The sequence below is a fragment of the Carassius auratus genome, linkage group LG44F (assembly GCF_003368295.1).
Source record: "Carassius auratus strain Wakin linkage group LG44F, ASM336829v1, whole genome shotgun sequence".
NCBI classification, from domain to species: Eukaryota; Metazoa; Chordata; class Actinopteri; order Cypriniformes; family Cyprinidae; genus Carassius; species Carassius auratus.
Window position 1 is genome coordinate 5,271,430 of NC_039298.1, and position 22,328 is coordinate 5,293,757.

General features: G+C 38.0%; 1 protein-coding gene across 12 annotated transcripts in view; it reads left to right on the plus strand.

Annotated features, from left to right (window-relative positions):
- The window catches only part of eif4g3b (eukaryotic translation initiation factor 4 gamma, 3b), a 37,124-nt gene extending 15,443 nt beyond the window's left edge, over positions 1 to 21,681 (plus strand). For 7 of the 12 annotated variants that reach the window (XM_026241132.1, XM_026241135.1, XM_026241139.1 and 4 more), the window contains 29 exons: positions 1,729 to 1,908; positions 2,096 to 2,210; positions 2,788 to 2,894; positions 3,147 to 3,272; positions 7,019 to 7,142; positions 10,737 to 11,516; positions 11,599 to 11,678; positions 12,008 to 12,227; positions 12,316 to 12,443; positions 12,779 to 12,898; positions 13,329 to 13,484; positions 13,669 to 13,866; positions 13,974 to 14,120; positions 14,497 to 14,733; positions 15,266 to 15,370; positions 15,851 to 15,989; positions 16,332 to 16,420; positions 17,391 to 17,487; positions 17,628 to 17,745; positions 18,239 to 18,453; positions 18,548 to 18,666; positions 18,809 to 18,981; positions 19,179 to 19,304; positions 19,400 to 19,481; positions 19,571 to 19,669; positions 19,777 to 19,923; positions 19,998 to 20,079; positions 20,402 to 20,569; positions 20,717 to 21,681. In XM_026241132.1, coding sequence (XP_026096917.1) covers positions 1,729 to 1,908; positions 2,096 to 2,210; positions 2,788 to 2,894; positions 3,147 to 3,272; positions 7,019 to 7,142; positions 10,737 to 11,516; positions 11,599 to 11,678; positions 12,008 to 12,227; positions 12,316 to 12,443; positions 12,779 to 12,898; positions 13,329 to 13,484; positions 13,669 to 13,866; positions 13,974 to 14,120; positions 14,497 to 14,733; positions 15,266 to 15,370; positions 15,851 to 15,989; positions 16,332 to 16,420; positions 17,391 to 17,487; positions 17,628 to 17,745; positions 18,239 to 18,453; positions 18,548 to 18,666; positions 18,809 to 18,981; positions 19,179 to 19,304; positions 19,400 to 19,481; positions 19,571 to 19,669; positions 19,777 to 19,923; positions 19,998 to 20,079; positions 20,402 to 20,569; positions 20,717 to 20,898 — 4,659 coding nt within the window. In that variant the 3' untranslated portion in view covers positions 20,899 to 21,681. The remainder of the gene's footprint in view (positions 1 to 1,728; positions 1,909 to 2,095; positions 2,211 to 2,787; positions 2,895 to 3,146; positions 3,273 to 7,018; positions 7,143 to 10,736; positions 11,517 to 11,598; positions 11,679 to 12,007; positions 12,228 to 12,315; positions 12,444 to 12,778; positions 12,899 to 13,328; positions 13,485 to 13,668; positions 13,867 to 13,973; positions 14,121 to 14,496; positions 14,734 to 15,265; positions 15,371 to 15,850; positions 15,990 to 16,331; positions 16,421 to 17,390; positions 17,488 to 17,627; positions 17,746 to 18,238; positions 18,454 to 18,547; positions 18,667 to 18,808; positions 18,982 to 19,178; positions 19,305 to 19,399; positions 19,482 to 19,570; positions 19,670 to 19,776; positions 19,924 to 19,997; positions 20,080 to 20,401; positions 20,570 to 20,716) is intronic. The other 5 variants (XM_026241134.1, XM_026241133.1, XM_026241137.1 and 2 more) reach the window with 5 other exon arrangements.
- Positions 21,682 to 22,328: the final 647 nt, after the last annotated feature.

Here is a 22,328-nt window from a genome sequence, read left to right on the forward strand (position 1 = left end):
AAAACTTGTAATGTTAACTTAATAATGTGATGTGGCAATGAGACGATGAAGAACTCATTCTTCCGATTAAAATGGATGAACCACAGAATCATGGACTGCACAACTATTATGTTAAAATTTAGTTTCAGGCCTGGGATGGAAATTTTGTTCAAAAGCAGTCAAAAAGAGGCAGATTATTCCATTCAAACATCAGTTCTTAAATTACCGCTTGTTTTGTCATAGACTTTCATACCATGTTTTGTGTTAAGCATTGTGCTTCAGACTTCTGCTGCTGAGATAGATCAGTGAAGGCCCCCCCCCCCCCCCCATTTTCATTGGGAGTGTGCCTGTGCTGCCTTAAAATGCAGCCTCTGTATGTAGCGCTGTTGTTAGAGTAATGATGCATCTGCAGATAGTACAGCTACTGTCTGTGTTCAAAGAACTGCATGCTGACTGTCTTTAAGGGAACTCGGCTCTATTGGCCTCACCCACAGTCTCCAATGAGTGTGTGTTTTAGTTTACAGTCAGTATCAGAGAGTTCAAGACCGTTTACCTGTGACAGGCTCGTCTAAACCGCTTATTAATTAAAATCCTTTTCTCGTCACCTCAGTTCACTGTACTTAAGGACATGCTAGTTCAGACATTGTAAACATTTTTTTTTTTAAAGACTTCTCTTATTCTCACCAAGACTGTTTTTATACAGTAAAAATATTTTGAAAATATAACATATAATGTTTATAATGTTTCTGTGATGGTAAAGCTACATTTTCAGCATTATTTCTCCAGTCTTCAGTGTCACACGATCCTTCAGAAATCATTCTTATATGCTGATTTGGTGCTCATTAAACTTTTCATGTTGTTGAAAACAGTTGCTTCTTAATAAATACTTTTTTCATGATTCTTTGACAAACATAAAGTTCAAAAGAGCTGCATTTATTTGAAACCAAAATCTTTACCGTCACTTTTGATCAATTAATACACTGAATAAAGTTTTTTCTTTCTTTCTTTTTTTCATTTTTTTTTTATTGACCCAAAATTTTTAAATAGTAATATGTTATTAATTGAAAATAACTAAACTTAAAAATTACAATATGGAACAAACAAGCATTTTCAGAAACAATTTCTGTTTTCCATATACACCGTGTCAATTGTTTAAATGTGGCTGTCCCTCCTAAAATGTTACAGTGTGACCTTTGTGTACAAAACATAATTAATCACCCAGAATAGGAGTGACATCCGTATTTATCCGCAGTGGGTACATGGCTTTAATGACTCACACATTTCCGCAACAGTTAATACACTGATTCAGTGGGTAGCCAGTTGTATGGATGAAAAACTAAATTGTTGTCTGGAAATTGGTACACAGTCACAAGAGTGAGATGCTTGTGTCAACAGGTTTATTTGAGGGATTTATAAAAATAAATTTCTCTTTATAGTATAGCAAAAGAAGCTGCTTTATTTTACTGGTGGTGTTCGAAGCTCAAACACCCTGATGTGATCTGTTATGAAACCATTGTAACAGAAGTCTTAGTACATCTGTATTGTTTTAAATGCATGTTACTTAAGACGATGCGTTCTGTGTCTGTTTCTTGCATGCTTTTACATAAAGTTGTACAAATATGTTTACTTCTTTAGTGGATGTCTTCAGATGCCGTCTTAGATACACAACATGGCTGAAATGTTACACTTAATAGTTTGCCAGCATTCCCAATGGTAAGCCACATAACTGTTCTCTCTCTCTCCTCACAGTTTTTCCAGAGGACGCAGATGCAAACGGCGCGGTCCAATATTCCAAGCAACAACCCTCCTATTCGGCCCACATCTCAGACCCCCACAGCAGCGGTTTACCCCCCCAATCAGCCCATCATGATGACCATGACTCCCATGCCCTTCCATTCCCCACAGACAGCGCAGTACTACATCCCTCAGGTCAGACAGCACAAGACTGCAGACAGGAATCACATTACACTTACTATATCTGGACCATGTGTTCACATCAGGATGTTTTAATGTGTTGTTGATGTACAAGTTTGATTACAGAGCTTTGTCCAGTTGATGAGTTGTTTGCATATGTGTTGAATTGTCTCTCATTTGTTTGTCATGTGTGACTCTACAGTACCGTCACAGTGCTCCTCAGTATGTGGGACCTCCTCAACAGTACCCAGTCCAGCCCACTGGACACAGTACCTTCTTTGCTGGACCCAGTCCAGGGGACTTCCCAGCGGCTTATGGTGAGTTTAGCAACCTCCTTCCTGACTTGTCGGCCACCTGTGGATTAATGTTGACTTTCTCATGTAGTTTGCTGACTTGCCTTGTTTCGCTGTTTACTGTTTTAATGTTGTGCAGCAAGTCTACATTTTTAGAATGAAAAACAGAATAAAATACAAAAAATGTGGCATATGATTGTGAGCAGTTTTAATATAGAATTTTTTCAATTTCCCTTTGCTGCACCAATTATATTAAATATAGTTTTAAAATAAAATGTATAAAAAAAATTGATGGTGATGATTGTAGGCAACAGATTTCATTATCGAATTGCAAACGTTTTTTGGTTTTATAAATTTTGTAATGGGAAGTTATATAATAAATAAAAAAAAGTGCACAAAATGTATAGCATAGCCTACATGCATGCATTTATATTTGTATTCATAGCCTTTACTTTTATTGAACATTGAAATTGTGTTTTTCAGCATATACAGAAAATAAAATTAGGATCGTTATCGGATTAATCAATAATCAGAAATAACAAAATAATTGATTTTGGTGTGAATGAGTATAAAAAACTCGTTGTCTTGTGCGGTTTGTTAGCAACAGGACCTCCTTACTATTCTGTGCCGTCCATCTACACCCAATCTCCATCCATTATAGTGCCTACACCACAACAACCTCCACCTGCTAAGAGGGAAAAGAAAACCGTGAGTGCCATCATTGCATAAACTAATTTTCTTTATAGCAGTATGCAGACTGAAATGATATATATATATATATATATATATATAATGCCTAATGCTTTGAGAAAATTTGTATTGCAAAATAAAAAAAATTATGTAATTATCAAGGCTTGAGAAATGCTGAACAAGAAGTAGATGATGCTTCTGAGGTTTTATCATGTAATTCTCTGACTCTTTATTGTCTAAGATTGTTTAAGTATTGTTGTATTGTTTAAGATCCGTATCCGAGACCCCAACCAAGGTGGCAAGGATGTGACTGAAGAGATATTATCAGGGGTGGGCGGAAGTCGGAACCCAACCCCACCGGTGGGACGGCCCTCCTCCACTCCTACACCTCCACAGGTAAGACGGACAACCACAGAGACCAAATCAAACACAGATTATAGTTGGATACAGATTTAGTTGGATATCACTCCATTTCTAATTTCTGCACCTTGGGAATGAGTTCTTTTGACTTGACTATGCAACTGCATAGGAACATGGTAAAATCCAATCTGACCACTATAGCAACCACCTTCTGAATTTGTAGCCACACTTCCTTTATAATAAGGAATTTATCTTCTTATCTAAAGCCACAACTTATGTCCGTGGGTAAGCACCTTTACTTAAATGTTTGATCTTTTACCCACAAGCCACAAATTTTATGCTATGCATTTTTAAACTGTGAATTGTTTTGAAACTTTTACCCGTAGAAGTAAAAGTCTATTATGTTTATTTTTAGAATTTAAGAAGTTTCAATCTTGCATATTCTGTGTTGTTGCTCTGCCTCATGATTGTTTGTGTTATCCTGATCCCTGTGTGTTCTCTTTACAGTGACTCTTCATCTACACACTCTAGAATATCTCTCATCTTCACATAATCTAAAGCGGGTTTTCAAACTGGGGTCTATGGGCCACAAGGTGTCCGTGTCAAAAGTAAAATGTAAAAGACAAAATGTATTTTAGGTAGAAAAAAAAATGCAGGTAGTATTGTAAAAATAAAATCTCTTAGAACTAAAATCTAAAATATATGTATTTTTAATTATATTTAAATTTTTAAAAGAAATTAATATTTTGATTCGGCAAGGATGCATTAAAATTGATCAAAAGACCTAATAAAGACATTTACAAAAAAAAACTTTATTCATCAAAGAATCCTGAAAAAAGAAGCATCAAGGTTTTCACAAAAATTTTGCAGCACAGCTGTTTTTAACATGGATAATAGTGAAAAATTAGCACCAAATCAGCATATTAAAATGATTTCTGAGGGATCATGTGACACTAATAACTGAAGTAATGAAGTAATATACATTTTAAAATGTTAAACTAAAAAAACAGATATTATTAAAAGAGGTTCCAAGAGGTTCCATAAATGCATTTACACAGTAAAATTGCAAATCCATGAATAATGTTATAAGAATAAATGTTTCACTTTTTCAACATATAAATGCAAAATGTTGGAAAAATTAAATAATACTTTTAAATATGAAACCAAACCACCAGTAGGTGGCGGCAAGTCTTAAAGGGTTAGTTCTCCCAAAAAAAACTTCTACTCACCCTTGAAGCATCCCATGTGTATGTGACTTTCTTCTTTCAGAATAATCCAATCGGAGTTGTATTAAAAATTGTCCTTGCTCTTCCAAGCTTTTCAGTAGGGATAAGCCGGGTGTTTGTTGTCAACAGTTCAGAAGACGTGAAATAAAGTGTGCACATCTGTAATAAAACATCCCTCACACAGCTCTGGGGGCTGAGTAAAGGCTCCCTGTTGCGAATCCATGCGTTTTTGTAAGATAAATGGAGCGGTGGGCGAGTGAATGAGGTGAAATCTAATCTCCTCAGCATGATTACCCGACAAGGTTAATGTGACAAACTGAGTGGTGTGAGTGATATTAGTGAGATGGGTGCCACAAAGTGTCCTGGCAGAAATAGGTTCGGCCAGTGCAACAGCCAAATTCCCCAGAGGAGCTGCCAGTCTGGAATCCATGAAGTCGCCCTCCGCTCCAGAGTCAATCAATGCTGAAACCTGGAAAACAGCTCCCCCAAACTGTACTGAAGCTTGGAACTCTGAACGGCCACAAGGTGGCAGTCGAGTTGTAGTGACGCTCACCATGCGCTCTCCCTTGCGTGAAAAGCATTGCCCTGCCAAAGGGAACGCCGCTACCACGTGACCCGCCTCACCGTAGTACAGACAGAGCTGATTATCCAGGCGACGGCGTCGCTCTCCTATTGTCAGCCGTGCTCTCCCAATCTGCATGGGCTCCTCCTCCAGGAGGATGCGGCGTTGAGACATCGTGTCACATGCTGCAGCATACGGAACCCCAGTGACGTGTTCATGGGAAATCCCCTCTCTACGGTGCCGAGAACGGAGAGTAATCCGGTCATCGACCCGAATGGCGAGATCGATAAGCCCATCCAAGCCAGGGGGCAGCTCTAGTGAATAGATCTCGTCCTTCACCTGCTCAGCCAGGCCGTGGAGGAAGTGATCCCAGAGAGCCTTCTCATTCCAGCTGCAGGACGCGGCGAGTAGAGTATAACCGGATATAGAGTATAACTGAATAGAGTAACCGGACACCGACTGCTCTCTCTGCTGAAGCAGCGACAATGCTTGGCTGCCTCAATACCGCGTGCCGAGCGGTCAAACACCTTGCGCAGCTCCCTCGAGAATGCCTCAAATGACGCACAACAGTCATGTTTGCTGTCCCACATAGCTGTTCCCCACTCTCTCGCTTGACCAACCAGGAGAGTGATGACGAACGCCACCCGGGATTGCTCCGTGGGGAAACAGGAAGGCTGGAGAGTGAAAGTCAGCGAACACTGGGACAGAAATGATCGACATGAGTCGGGCTCACCCGAGTATGGAGCAGGTGGATTGAGTCGCGGTTCCGCGTGGCGAGGAGCAGGTGGGACAGACGGGGCAGCTGAGGGGCTGGCCTGCAGCTGGTCAAGCCGTTCGGCTAGCCGGTTGAGCTGGAGAGCAATCTCCGAGTAGGCGCGACGAGAAGCTGCAATTTCCTCCTGCTGTCGACCCAGAAGAGAGCCCTGCTGCTGAAGAGCTCGGCGCAGCTCCGTTTCCTCTGCTGAATCCATCCCTGGTGAGTAGATTCTGTCACGGGGTGCATACTGGACAGAGGACTCAGATGCAGAGTTAGAAAAGGAGAATCTTTATTCTCGCCACAAAACACAAAATAACACAAACAATAACGAAAAGCTCTGGAGCACACAGATCTCCGAGCTGGCCGGCACACTGCGGACCACTCGCGCTGCCGGGTCTCTGAATTACAGATCCTTTGGCACAAGAACAGAAGGTGAGACTGATACTGAGAAACAGTGCAAAACATGGGCAAAGACAAAACAATCTACTCACGACCACAGACAGAAAAGCAGAGACATATAAAGGGAGTGGGGGAATGAGCGACAGGTGGGGAAGAATCAGCTCGTGATCTGCACAACCCCGCCATGATTAGCGCTGATTGCCCAGACCACGAGCTACTGAACAGACAGGACAACACAGACCACAGGGGAAGCTGAGACGGCACCCTGCACCGTGACAGTCACATACACCCTAGGATGCTTCGAGGGTGAGTAGAAGATGGACGAATTTTCATTCTCGGGTGACCTAACCCTTTAATGAGTGAGTCACTGATTTAACCAATTCATTCAAAAGACTCACTGAATCATTGACCTCTTGAGTGTTATTCGGAGATGCGCAACTGTTCTGTTGTAGCTTTGCTTAGGACTATTTTCATTCGTTTTAAAGTTGCGTTTCATTTTGATTTTTTCACATGCACAATAAATTAGTCTATGTACAAGAAAATATGTAGTTCTTATAATTTTGGACAGGGATCATTTTTGGAAGATTTTGGCATAAATTGGTTTAAAAACCCTTAATTTAAGGCACTGTCCCTGTAGATGGAGTGCTCACCATATTTTGACACTTCCTCTGTCTCCTCTCCCTGAACGTTAACAGTGTTTGTCTCTCCTCTGCTCTCTTTCCTCCATGTTTCGTCATTTCTCTCCCTCTCTTTCTTTTCCATTCTCTGTTTTTCCCTTTTTTCCCGCTCTGTCTGTGTGCTGCATATGTGCTTGTGCCTTGTGTCTCTCTGTTGCTAGTTTTTATGTCCATACCCTCATTATCTACACTTTTTCTACTTCAAATCCCAGCAGCTGAACTGCCAGGCAGCGAGTCACGTGGACAGCACAAAAATCCTTTCTACACCCATCAACTTGAAAGCAGGTCAGGCTTCACAGCAGTTGCCACCTTCTCCCCGCAGGTTCAGAGCAGTGGTCCTCGACTGGTGGGTCCTGACCGGTCTGAGTGTCATAGGCAGCAGGGAATAAACAATCTTAAATGCAAATAATAAAATGCAACTAAATAGGCATATCAATTCTTAGGATGAGAAAGTACTTCCCATATCTTTTGTTGTTGAAGTCTAAGCTTGTATTGTTTCTCTAATGTGTTTTGCATCTATTCATTGGTAGAAATTAAGCAAATGCCAACCTGCACAAATTTTCATGTCATGCCCTTGTTTTTAAATCCATGAAAGTATAGGTTTTGCATTTCATGTCCAATGTTAAATCTGGGTCCTGAAGCAAAACTATGGAGTTAGAAATGTGTCTTTATTACATGCGAGAAAATAAAAGATCTGAGAGAAAAAAAAAAGTTTGAGAGAAAAAGTTATCACACTGATAGCAAAAAAACATTTCATGAGAGAAAAAAGAATATTTGAGAGAAAAAAGTTTTCATGCCAATAGCAAAAAATAATAATATTTGAGACTAAAAAAAGTTTTGAGAGAAAGTATTTTCTCATAGAACATAAAAAAAAATATACATTTGAAATTTTAAAAATTACTTCTGAGAAAAAAATCTCTCTCAAAATACTTTGAAAAAAAAAACTCTCAAATATATATTTTTTGCTATCAGTGTGAAAATATTTTCTCAAAAAAAAAAAAAAGTGTTTCTCTCGAAACGCTTTTCTTTGCTCTTGATGCAATTTCTTGCTCTCGTGTCAGGATTTTGCTTTCACTCTGAGAATTGTGTCATGGGCGGGGCCACGTTCCTATTGGCCAGTCGGGTGAGCATCGTCTTGTCTTGGGAGTCGAACTGAATCATTACACCATTGTTCGGTTCACCTGCATAGAGGCCGCCTCTGCCTTATGGATAGTTAAGTTGAGCACAGACACTCCAATGTTTGGGTAAGATGATGACACACAGCTGGCTGAGCAAGTTCAGTATCACTGAAGATTAAACATTAAAAAATAGCACTCATATTCATGAATGAATGTGTATTATATTATTTGCTTGCTAATTGCTAGTAAAGCTAACAAGCCATCATGCTAGGTAAACTTGCAAACTCACCTGGTTTATACTATGTTTAAATCAAATGCCAAATTAATGTTTTGATTTAGATAGTTTCACGCCTTATTTAGTGAGTAGTGAGCAGTGATTGATATACCGTTTGAAAGTGTCCCACCTTGAAAGTGTCCCACTTTTGTTTAAAATAGTTTTTGTATGGTTGTTGCACATGTTTAGCTACACTGCATGTATAGCTCGCAAACTCAGCTACACGGGGCTTATTCAAAATATTTTTTACCATCTAGCTGAGGTCTAGAGCTGACAAGGTAAATTGCAGGTCTAGGACTAACTCTTACATTAGCAAACCACAAATATGTTTGTGCCTGTACTGTCATGGTAATTATTTTTTCTTTTAAATCTTTCAAACGGTATGTCAATCACTGTCTAACGTTAGCTAGTTGTAGGGTTGCCACCTTCCATGCATACTAACGTTAGTTGAAAGTTGTGCGGGAGGTTGTAAGAACAAGCAGTTACTCTTCAGGTGCTTTGAGGCTAGCAAGTGCAAAGGTAGAAACTAGCTCACTACTCACTAAATAAGGCGTGAAACTATCTAAATCAAAACATTAATTTGGCATTTGATTTAAACATAGTATAAACTAGGTGAGTTTGCAAGTTTACCTAGCATGATGGCTGGTTAGCTTTACTAGCGATTAGCAAGCAAATAATATAATACACGTTCATTCATGAATATGAGTGCTATTTTTTAATGTTTAATCTTCAGTGATACTGAACTTGCTCAGCCAGCTGTGTGTCATCAGCTTACCCAAACATTGGAGTGTCCGTGCTCACTGCTCAACTTAACTATCCATAAGGCAGAGGCGGCCTCTATGCAGGTGAACCGAACAATGGTGTAATGATTCAGTTCGACTCCCAAGACAAGACGATGCTCACCCGACTGGCCAATAGGAACGTGGCCCCGCCCATGACACAATTCTCACAGTGAAAGCAAAATCCTGACACGAGAGCAAGAAATTGCATCAAGAGCAAAGAAAAGCGTTTCGAGAGAAACACTTTTTTTTTTTAGAGAAAATATTTTCACACTGATAGCAAAACATATATATTTGAGAGTTTTTTTCAAAGTATTTTGAGAGAGATTTTTTTTCTCAGAAATAATTTTAAAAATTTCAAATGTATATTTTTTTATGTTCTATGACAAAATACTTTATCTCAAAACTTTTTTTAGTCTCAAATATTATTATTTTTTGCTATTGGCATGAAAACTTTTTCTCTCAAATATTCTTTTTTCTCTCATGAAATGTTTTTTTGCTATCAGTGTGATAACTTTTTCTCAAACTTTTTTTTTTCTCTCAGATCTTTTATTTTCTCGCATGTAATAAAGAACCAAAACTCACTCCATACAAAACTACTTTAGAACCACTGATCTGTTCTTCAGCCTTTAAGTGTTTCTGAGGGTAAAAGGTCACATTAAAAGCACAAAGTATACTGCACAAATAAATATGTTTTTATTAATTTATTTTGTAGATAATAAAAATAAATAATTATTTTCATGATTTAATAATTTTATATAGCCAACAAAATTACTGCAGATACTTTACATATTACGTTATTTATCCATGCATTCATTTATTCATTGAGGCATGTATGTATTTATTTATATTTTAATTGAGTAAATGATATAAAATATTATTCAATTTGTTAATTTTCTAATAATATTTTATTAAATTATATTTTATTATTTAATTACTGATAAGGATCCCTGCAAATATACTGTTATTTAATTATTTGTTCATTTATTTATAGTTTAGTATTTAATTAACTAATACATTAAAAGTTTGAGATCAACACTTTGTATGTAATTTTTTTTATTTAGAATATTTAGAATTTATTTATTTATTCATATATTTATATGGGTTTTGTGTATAATCTACTATTTAATTTTTAATTACTTTTTTAACAAGAGTAGCACTTTCATTATATTGCTTACATTATATTGGCAATTAAATCAGTGCAGATATATTGTACTGTATATGTATTTAATGAATTTTGTTTTTAATATTTAGTCTATATTCACAATAATTTTTTATTATTTATCCATCACATAGGAAAGCCTAACATCACTTTATAACTGTTGCTTTATTTTATACTGCCAACAAAAACACTGCAAGCACAATGTAAATGTTTGATATATATCGCTTTGATATTCTTTTTTAAATTAGTTTTGTCACTAAAACCATGAGCAAACTGGGAGATGAATTTCTATATTCTCACAATATAATTTCTATATATATCACAGTATGTGTGTTTGTGTGTGTGTATATATATATATATATATATATATATATATATATATATATATATATATATATATATATATATACACACACACATATATACACACTATATATATATATATATATATATATTGTTTTTTTTATACATGTTTTTGTTTTATTTACCCTACTCTGATGGTTTATATACCTCTAATGCATTTCCTTGTTTACTTTATGGCTATAGATGACAAGCCAAAACTAGAGTTTGCCTCACAAAGGTCTGCATCTCCAGGATTGCGGCAGCCAGAGACTCCATTGGAAAGAAGAGATCCTAGCAGCCCAGTCCAAGCGCCCTCTCCCCCACAGAAAACTGAGCTTCCCCCCTCCGGCCCAGAATCGGCCTCAAGTGTAGCAACAGCCCCAACTCCTTCCATACCTGCCTCAACAGTGGAGTCCGCTGACGCTCCGAGCCCATCAGCTGAGCCCAGCTCCACTAAAGCTATCACTCCAGAACTTGAAAGCTCTGAGCCGGAGAAATCCTCCTCAGAGCAGCCCTCACCTCAGAGCCTGTCTACGTCCCTGGCCCAGCCTGAAAGGGTCATCAATGGGCTGAAGGACACCGATGCTGCTCCCTTGAGTGAAGACTTGGAATCCCAACCCAGGGAAGTCTTTCCTTTGCTGCCTACTTCCAGCGTGGCCCAGTGCATCAGCTCGGAGCCTAGGCCCATCACACCGGCGCTGGAGGCCGAGTCTGCAGTGGGAACGGCAGATACTCCCTCACCTCCTAGTGAGGACAACGCTGGATGTCCTGTCATCCCGTCCCTCTCCACCTCCACTATTGCTGCTATCTCCCCCACACCTGCTCCTCCTCCAGGCCTCACACACCCAAGTCAGGTTTCTGGAGGATCAGCCAAGAGACCCTCTACAGGAACAGAGCTCAAAGAAACAGTGAAGGAGACCGAGGCCTTGCCGGACGAGAGAGGCGGCGAGCCCTTCTTGCAGTCCAGAAAAAGCTCAAGTCAAGGTGAGCAGTCGAAGTATACCCCTAAGATGAATTACCATAATGTGGGGGTCATTCAAATGACACCCATTTTTTCTTTGTACAGCTACATCTAGTGCACCAAAGACCTGGAAGAAGCCAAAAGAGGACATGCCTGTAGGGCAAGATCAGTCTCCAGACAAAGAGGTAAAATAATTTTGCATATATGCTTTTTGGGTCCATCGTATTAATACATTTAACTTTTAATATATTTATCTATTATAAATTAATTAATTATAATTAATCACAACAAACGGGTATTTTTCATTGAATTTTCATTCTTTGACGCATTTCTGTTGTTTTAATTATTTTATAGTTATAAATGGATAATGTATGTTTATTTTATATTACTTTGTTATATAAAATTGTAATGTTATACTATTTAATATAACAACATTTATATTACTATATCAACATTATTTCAAACTAGCAAAAATTCATCATTCAGACCAACTTTGTGTGTGTGTGTTTGTTAGGAGGACACGGATCAGTCCTCTATGGAACCTGCTGCAGAGAGCCCCAGTCCACCTCCTGTGGAGGTGGAGAGGAGGCCATCCGCAGGAGCTGTGCTTGAGGAGAACGGAGAACAGGAAGCAGAGCCTCTTAGAAACGGGGCGGAACACACCTCTGAAACTGAAAGCAGTGACAGCATCCACCCGCCTGCAGTCAAAGAGCCGCTGATCGAAGCAGTGCCCCGTAAGACCATCTCTCTACAGCGTTCTCTCGTTTCCCGTGTGTGTGCGTCAGCCAGGTTTTTACCACTGAAAGCCTTTCTGCTCTTTAGCAGAGCCTGCAGAGAAGAATGGAAAGAAGCAGTACGACAGAGACTTCCTTTTGGGCTTCCAGTTCATGCCTGCATGTGTGCAGAAACCAGAGGGGCTTCCTCCCATTTCTGATGTTGTTCTAGATAAGGTTAGCTAATATTACACAAACCTTTCATTAAACAGCCTTTCTACTTATACTATACTGAATAAACAAATTCAGTTGAAAGCCTTTGTTTGAACATTTATATCATGCTTTTCAATGTAACGTCTATTAAAGTTAATAATTTCAAATTCCCATATAAATTTCTCTTGTACCAGAATTACTTTGCTCCGCACCATTAAATAGACTACTATGGGAATAAAGGGTTATTGTAACCTGATTATGGCCTTCTGTTAAATCCTTGTGAAACTCATTACTGCTCTTGTACAGAGTTTAAGTTGTTCTTTAGGTGAAGTCTAATGTGTTTCTGCCTCACTGAACAGATTAACCAAAATAAGCTGCCCATGCGGCCGGTAGACCCACGTGTGATTTCCAGAGGCCCAGACTTCACGCCAGCGTTTGCAGATTTTGGCAGACAGATTCCAGGAGGCAGGGGAGCACCGGTCCGTCCCAACTTATTCTCACACTCACACAAAAAATAATAATATGGGGTTTTGTCTAAATTACTACAGTAAGTCAATTATTATACTCTTTAGATCCTTTAACTTTAATTTAATTAAAATGTATTACTTCACCCACCAATTAAAGCATTTTCAATTTACGTTCCCTTACAAAAATGTACAAATAGTTATTGTACTCGAATCTATATCCAATATTGTGCGCAAGTACACATACAAAAATCTTTATTTATTAAAAAATTAAATAATATAAAAAATCCCATAACTACAAAGTCATTTATAATGCTCTCTGTCTTAAATGTAATTCAATTCTAATGCATCACTTACGAATAAAAGCAGTTGATATGACTTTAGATACGCTCTTAGAAACTCCTATTATTTTGCCTGTACTACATGATCATTTCTGTTCCCTCAGCTGCTGAATGTTAGCCTGCATCGCCCGCCTGGACGCAAGATCATCACAAACGTGTCGGTGAATGATGATGTGCAGCTGAGGACAACCGAGAATGCCTGGAAACCTGGCATGAAGCGGGAAAATGTCATTGAAGATCCAGAGACTCTGACAACTCAGGTCTTTATTTCAGATGGCCCTATTTTGCTGTACAAAGAAAGCATGCTTGTGGTATCCAGATGTTCAGCTATAATTAAATAATTTATTACATCATTACTTTCTTTAATATAGAGAGGAAATGGTGCTTGGGATTGATTGTTGCCTTGGAGGACATTCAGTAATATGTTCAATGATATTTTCACAGGAGCTTTTCCGAAAAGTGCGTAGTATTCTCAACAAATTAACGCCGCAGATGTTCAACCAGCTGATGAAGCAGGTGGCTGACCTCACCATCAACACTGAGGAGCGGCTCAAGGGTGTCATAGACCTGGTTTTTGAGAAAGCCATTGATGAACCCAGCTTCTCTGTGGCCTATGGCAATATGTGCAGCTGTCTGGCCATGGTGAGTCACACCACCCGTTAAAACTGGGCATTGGAAACCGAGTGTGTTTAGCTTGGAAAATAGCACGGTGAGTGCACATCTAAATCAGTCACGTGCTGTGTTTGTAGTTAAAAGTGCCCATGACGGATAAGCCCAGCAGCACTGTGAATTTCCGGAAGCTCCTTCTGAATCGCTGTCAGAAGGAGTTTGAGAAGGACAAGGTGGATGACGACGTCTTCGAGAAGAAACACAGGGAGCTGGAGGCAGCTACCTCGGTAAGTGCTTCAGCACCAAAATTAGCACTTAAACTTCTTAAATGGATCACAGGCCATTCAGATTGCCTAGGAGTAATTGCCTAGATTAACCAATATTATGAGAAGGTTAAAATGGATTGCAAAATATTTTCAGCAGTTATGCATTTTCTTTTATTTTTTATTAATGATACACTATTCAGTTGTGCCAAATAATCATATAAACAAAGACTGAAAGCTCATTTTATGTTAAGTTACTAAAAGGGCTTCTGAAATATAATCTCCCCTTGTAGTATGGATGTTTCTTTTCTTCATAAGCAAAAAATGCTGATTTTACTGCAGCGAGCACACCTCGTGATCATTTCTGACACGTCTTCCTCTCTCTCATTCTTACTCTCAGGCTAGCGAACGGGACAGGCTGCAGGAGGAACTGGAAGAGGCGAAAGATAAGGCTCGCAGACGCTCCATCGGCAATATAAAGTTCATTGGCGAGCTCTTCAAGCTCCGGATGCTGACAGAGGCAATCATGCATGACTGCGTTGTGAAGTTGCTGAAAAACCACGACGAAGAGTCACTGGAGTGCCTGTGCAGGCTGCTCTCAACTATTGGCAAGGACCTGGACTTTGAGAAAGCGAAGGTCAGTGGTTTATCCTAATCTGAAGGATGTCAATTGCTGCTGCAGTCCATATAAATGCACAAAGACGGTTCCTCACTTCAATGCAAATATGCATAGAAATAGAAGTGTTGGCCACTCTTTGCACTGCATTGTGGTGGAGCTCTGAATAAACTAGTATTCTTTGGCCTCAAAAAAGCCTAGTTTATGTCCTCTCTGCGCCTGCCATGTGCTGTTTGGAAACAAATCCTGAGTCATTTTAATGTGCTCTGGTTCCAAAATTCACTTTAATGTGCTCTGGTTCCAAAATTCACTTTGGATTCAGCTGAGAACATGACGTTGAGTCTGGTGCCTAGTAATACACTTGAATGGATAGTTCATTCCAAAATAAGAATTCTGTCATTATTTATTCAGCCTCAGGTCATTAGTTTAACTTGTTTTTTTTTTTTTTTTTACTTTAAAGACAAATGTCAGTTCATGTCAGGCAAAAATTAATGTTTCCAGGTTTTTTTGAAGCTTGTGAATCTTGCCGATGGTTCTTCTTGTTCCTTTTTAGCCACGAATGGATCAGTACTTTAATCAGATGGAGAAGATAGTAAAGGAGAGAAAGACTTCTTCACGCATTCGGTTCATGTTGCAGGACGTCATTGACCTGCGATTGGTGAGTTTTCAGCTTTGATTTGAATCTCAAAAAATATGTGTGATTAAGATCTACTTCTATAAGGGAATGATTTATCTACTTCTCAAAAAGCTTAACAAACTCAGACAAATATGTAGTTTTTCAATTTATCCTTTTTTTAACAGGCCAAGTAGACACTGCTATATATATATATATATATATATATATATATATATATATATATATATATATATATATATATATATATATATCATATTGGCTAAAACCAGCTTTTTTTATATAATTAAGTATTGTTGTTGTAATATTTTTGAACCCTACTGTTGTGTATTGTGTGAGGATGTTTTATGTATATATATATATATATATATATATATATATATATATATATATATATATATATATATATATATATATATATATATATATATAAAACATCCTCACACAATTTGGCAGTCATGCTGGTATTTTCAGGTCATATTTTGTGTTCTCCCCTCATCTCAGCACAATTGGGTGTCTCGGAGAGCTGACCTAGGCCCCAAGACCATTGAACAGATCCATAAAGAGGCAAAGTTGGAGGAGCAGGAGGAACAGAGGAAGGTCCACCAGCAACTCTTGTCCAAGGACAACAAGAGGAGACCAGGTCAGAAAGAAGCTTCTGCTATAGGCTACTCCTTTTTACAGTTTCCTCAGTCTTGTGGGCCTCCTTTCATTTTTACACTTTCTGATGAAATATCTGTAGTTTCTCTTCATGTTGCAGTGGTGCAGAGAGAGGAGACCCCTTTCGTTTTTACACTTTCTGATGAAGTATCTGTACTTTCTCTTCATGTTGCAGTGGTGCAGAGAGAGGAGACCCCTTTCGTTTTTACACTTTCTGATGAAATATCTGTAGTTTCTCTTCATGTTGCAGTGGTGCAGAGAGAGGAGACCCCTTTCGTTTTTACACTTTCTGATGAAGTATCTGTACTTTCTCTTCATGTTGCAGTGGTGCAGAGAGAGGAGACCTGGAGCACTGTGCCTATGACTAAGAACAGCCGAACAATAGACCCCGCTAAGATTCCCAAGATCTCGAAGGTAAAGTCCAGAAGTCAAACTAAAAACACATTTTCTGTCTAGTCTAGTCACGTCTTAAGATAGATAGCATAACTGAGTTTTAGAGAAAGAGATTCTATATCTGCAATTCTGTTTCTTTTTTTTCGTACTCCCCTATGATCTGTTTGGAAGTAAAGAAGCTGCATTTTCATGTAAACAATTGATCTTATCAGCTGAGTCACATTTATGGAGGTTTTGCAAACTAAACCTTGCTACTTGTCATCGATTGTGCTTTGTAGTGTGCTGCTTTAAAGCATTTCACCTTAAAAATATATTTATACAAAAATAATATTATATATTTTTACATTTAACATTTAAGGAATGAATGACAAATGAGTGATCAATTTTCCAGTTTATTTATTTATAAAAAAAAAAAATATATATATATATATATATATATACATTTATTTTATTTTTTTCTGCATCTGAATGTGCTAAAACAATATATTTTCATATATTTGAATGACTATTCTACTAATTGGTTTTAACTGTAACTGCAAACTGTCTGACGGCTGAAGCACAGAATAAGCACAATTAAAACACTACCTAAAAAAACACTACTAAGATCTGGATGAATTCTCTAGCCCTTTTGGCAAATCTCTTGTTGTAAGCTTAAATATAACAGTATTTAGTGAGGATCAGTGTTGTTAAAATATTTTTAACAGGAAACAAATCAAAATATTAAGAATTTTTATATTTTTTGCAGTGTTTGCAAATATGCTGATTAACTGATTGACTCAACAGCCCTATCTGATGGTTTTTCTGTTTGCTTGTGTATTAGGATCTTAGTATCTCATTGACTCTTGATTGTTAATCTGGGGATCTGCAAGTGTGGTAAATACGGGAGGCATGCAAAGTGTGCATTGTTGCAGGCCTGCAGGACCAGGATTAAGAACTTCCGATCTATATGAATGTGTGAGATGTAATATGATTCTGTGTGTGTTTTCTTCAGCCAACAGTAGATGAGAAGATTCAGCTGGGACCAAGAGCTCAGCTGAACTGGATGAAGGGCAGCAGTGGAGGCGCTGGAGCCAAGGCCAGTGAGTCAGGTAAAGTAAGACTGAAGCAGTCAGACATGGGCTGCTGGCTCTGTCAATTCAAGCTGTTTTGTAGTTTATGCAGGATTTTCTGGTTCTAAACTTTGACTAATGTGAAATTTCATCCCTTTTTTTCCTGTCCTTTGTTTTAGATGTCTCTCGTCCCAGCGCCAGTTTGAACCGTTACTCACCCCTGCAAACCTCAGCGCCCCTGGCCTCCTCTCTACCCTCTACATCCCCAGATTCTGATGCCAGGAGAGTTCTCAGCAGGTACTGTACACATGTATAATATAGTCAATGAGAAAAGGAACATACATTTTCATTCTTACATTTTGTCTGAGATGTTTAGCAATATTTTATATACATCTCAGACTTGCTTCTGTTATTATTACAAATTATAAATATTTATATTTATTTATAATTATAATTTTACTTTATTGTTATTTAATTATATAATTCATTGCAATTATATAATTATTATATAATTATATTTTTCCTTTTTATTTTCAGGCTATTCAATTTATACTTTGCATTTATATAATAAAATTCATGTTCAAATGATAATTATATTCATACGATTATCTTATTATATAGTACATTGAAATAAACAGATAACAGCTTAAAGATTAATAAACTAATTATTTATATATATATATAATTTTACATTTTATTATTATTTTTTCATTTGTAATGAATTGAAGGAAACACTTTTACATTTGTAAATTCAGGAATGTCTGTATCTGTGTGTTTGTGAATTTCTCAGTCAAGGAAGCTCAGGTCAAGAACGTAATGAGAAACCATTGAGTGCGGGTCCCGCTCGGACAGGGCCCATCTCATTGGGCAGCAGCAATAAGGAGGCTCCAGAGGAGTCGGTCCAGGAAGTGTCCCACAGAGACTCGAATGCCTCAGACTCGCCCAAGCTGCCCGCCAGCACTGCAGACAACAGCAGACTGGAGCGTAGCCAATCCAGGGAGTCTGGTGAGCCGCATCCATACCCTCGCACACATTATAGTGTTGCTGGTTACATTATGGTGAAATACACGAAAAGAAAATCCAACATCTCTCATTGCAGCTGTTAAACTTGAAGTACTGTCAGGACCCTCTCCGGATAAGCCTACATTAACAGAAGAGGACATGGAGAGGCGGTCCAAGTCCATTATTGATGAGTTTTTGCACATTAATGATTACAAGGTTTGTACCCAACCTTAAATCACCCAATTGCTATTTTATGCACTATATAAAAAATAAATAAAAAATATAACTTATAAGGCTGTATCTCCTGGTCCAGAACAGCAGTAGAGGAATTTCTAAGCGTAGTATACTTGTGTTGCAGGAAGCAGTGCAGTGTGTGGAGGAGCTAGAGCAACCTGCCATGCTCTATGTGTTTGTGAGGGTGGGTGTAGAATCCACGCTGGAGAGGAGTCAGATCACGCGAGACCATATGGGTCGGCTGCTCTTCCAGCTCCTGCGGGCTGGAATCCTCCACAAACTTCACTTCTTTAAAGGGTGATATTGCAGTACTTGCAGAAATTCAGAAGAAAGTTATAATTGCTGCATTAGTCATTTTATGTGTGCTTTAAATGGGTCTGTGATTTTCTATTTTTTTATTATGCTTCAAAATAATATAATCTTACCAAATCAACTAAAAAAAAAAGATGCATCCGATTCTGGGATTTTTTCAATATATTTGTTTCTTCCCCCAGGTTCTCTGAAACTCTTGAATTAGCGGATGATATGGCCATTGATATTCCTCATATATGGCTGTACCTTGCGGAGCTGGTGACCCCTGTGCTTCGAGAGGGGGGAATCTCTATGAGAGAATTATTTAGGTGAGAGTTGGTGTTGGTGAGGTGTTATTAGATTCATAGAGCTCATCTAAATAAGCTTTAGTAATTGCCTTTACACGCATTTTATCTGTCTTCAGTGAATTTAGCAAACCGTTACTCCCTTTGGGAAGAGCTGGGATATTATTTTCTGAAATATTGCACCTTCTATGCAAACAAATGGTAAGCTGAAACATTTTGTTTGCATTGCCATATTTGTAACGCTTGTTAGTGTGAGAATGGTGGGAAATTATTGCATTGTGTGTTTGCAGAGCCATAGGAAAGTAGGATCATTATGGAGGGACTCTGGGTTGAGCTGGGCAGATTTTATTCCTGAAACAGAGGATGTGCACAGCTTCATCACAGAACATGTGAGATTTGATTTACATTCTCTGAGATATGTAATATATGCTAACCATCAAAACATTCACCGATGAATCAGCTGTCCCATTACATTTATGATTTGATCTTCCAACAGAATCTAGACTTCACACTTTCTGATGGCTCAAACCTGACCGAGGCTGTCTCTAAGAGAACACTCTCGCCTGAGGAACTGAGCAAGCAACTTGAAAAACTACTACTTGAGGACATGGCTGGTGATGAACAAATCTTTGACTGGGTTGAGGTACATTAAACTCCAGCTCCTTAGACTTGTTTTATCAAAAAATGTGAATGATCTTGTCATCGATGTCATTACAGGCCAATCTAGATGAATCAGAAATGAGTTCATCGCCTTTCCTCAGAGCTTTAATGACTGCTGTGTGCAAGGCGGCAGTGAAATGTAAGTGAAAAGCTGTTTTGGGTAGTTGAGATTAAAAGTGTATAATATGTGCATGTAATATAATTTAAAATATATGTTATATTAATGTTATTTTTGTATGCACATCAAATTCTGTGTATTTATACAATAAACATTTTTTTTACATTTAATTCTATCAAATGGAGAAGGAATTGCTTATGAGATAATTCACCCAGCGACAATTGTTTGAGTTTGGATAGTGGTGCATATACAGTTATGCAAATTTAAGCACTTTTGCTGTTGCACAGGAACGTGTTTTTTTTATGAGGTACAGTTTCAAATGTCAGAATGTGAAATCCTCCAGTCTTGTGTCTTCTGTCTGCAGCCGAGGGCTCCTCATACAAAGTGGACTTGTCCATGATCCAGAGGAGATTGCCTGTATTACACAAGTACCTTAACTCAGACACAGAGAGACAGTTGCAAGCACTTTACGCACTTCAAGCATTGATAGTAAAACTGGACCAGCCTGCTAGTGAGTAAAACCTTTCACATTCCCATTTATAAACTCACACCGCATGTGTTATAAACGCTATTCTACAATGAATGCTATTTTTTAATGTTGATATTTCAAGTAAACACCAAGAGATTCAAATACTTTATTTTTGTAATATTTTTGCAGATTTGCTCCGGATGTTCTTTGACTGTTTGTATGATGAGGATGTGATATCTGAAGACGCTTTCTATAAGTGGGAGGTCAGTAAAGACCCCGCTGAACAGCAAGGCAAAGGTGTGGCCCTGAAGTCAGTCACAGCCTTCTTCACGTGGCTGCGCGAGGCAGAGGAGGAGTCCGAGGACAATTGACGAGGGGGCAAACAGACACATTTGCCAACAAGTTCTGAAGAGACAATAGTCGCTGAAACAATAACTGCATCAAATTAAAATGTGACATAACAAGCAACACATTATGCATCAGGATGGATGGAGCACAGCAAGATTTGGAATGGTACGGGTCATGCAGTGACCCTATGATGACTTGCAATTGCTGGAGCACTAAAAAATGTATTATTTATAGAATTGTTTTTTTTTTACTTTTTAAGAGGACTTTAATAATACAAACATGTAACAATGAAACAAAACATACGTTCAGACTCCTTTATTTTTTTTTTAAGAACAGCATACACAAAAGGGTATTAAACATTTGCAGTCACAACGAGCGGTTATTGGTGGATGGAGAAATAATGATAATTTTATTATTAATATAATGACGGTAACTAATTAAACAACTAAAAAAAAAGTTTGGTTAAGCACAGCGAAGACCTGGTCTGCGTTTAGTACATCGGTACTGAAGTTTTAGTACATCTTTAAGGTTATTATCTCAATAACCATACCAAATGTCCCTCTGCTTCAGCTTGCTCTTTGTGAAACATTTAATCTGGCAGAAACTTGCAGGTACTATGCATTCAGGGACTGCTGGGACGACATGACGAGAGCTCAGAATGGATGTCAGTGAGCAGATGGTGACAAAACCACTAAGGAGATGTTGCTGAATCTAAAGTGCTTGTTATTCTTCATACTGATAGAGCAAATATAAAGCTTGTAAATAAATGAAAGACAAAAAAAGTTTCATAAAAGTACAAAACGTGGTGATGGTGTGCATTTCCTAGTGTTGTCAGTGACGCCCACGCTGGTTTTGTTACAGCAGTCAAATGAATCTTATTCAGTCAACAAATATGTTCAAAATTTTGGGGTTGCTAAGGTTTTTTTTGTTTTTGAAAGAAGTCTCTTGTTCTCATTGAGGCTGCATTTATTTGATCATACACAGAGTAACATAATATTGTGATTGAAAACTTATAGTAATTGTATTATTGTCAATCAATACATTTGGAAATGTTACTTATTCATGTGATGGCAAAGCTTAATTTTAGCAGCCATTACTTGGGTCTTCATTGTCACACGATCCTTCAGAAATCATGCTAATATGCTGATCCAGAAACTTTTTTGTTTTTAGTTGAAAATTGTTGTGCTGCTTAATGTTTTAGCAGAAACCATAATACATTTATTTTCAGAATTCCTTGAATAATAGATAAAGTAAAACCTCTTTGTTAATTTAATGCGTCCTTGCTGAATATAAGTACTTATTTTAATAGTAAAAGGAACAGTAAGTGTACAAGTAAATTATTGCATTAAAAAAAAGTGGGAGTGGTAATGCATCACAATAAGACTTTAGGGTGTTTTCACACTTGGTTCGCTTGCCTGGTCTGAGCTTGAGTTTTGTATTTACGTTTTTGAAA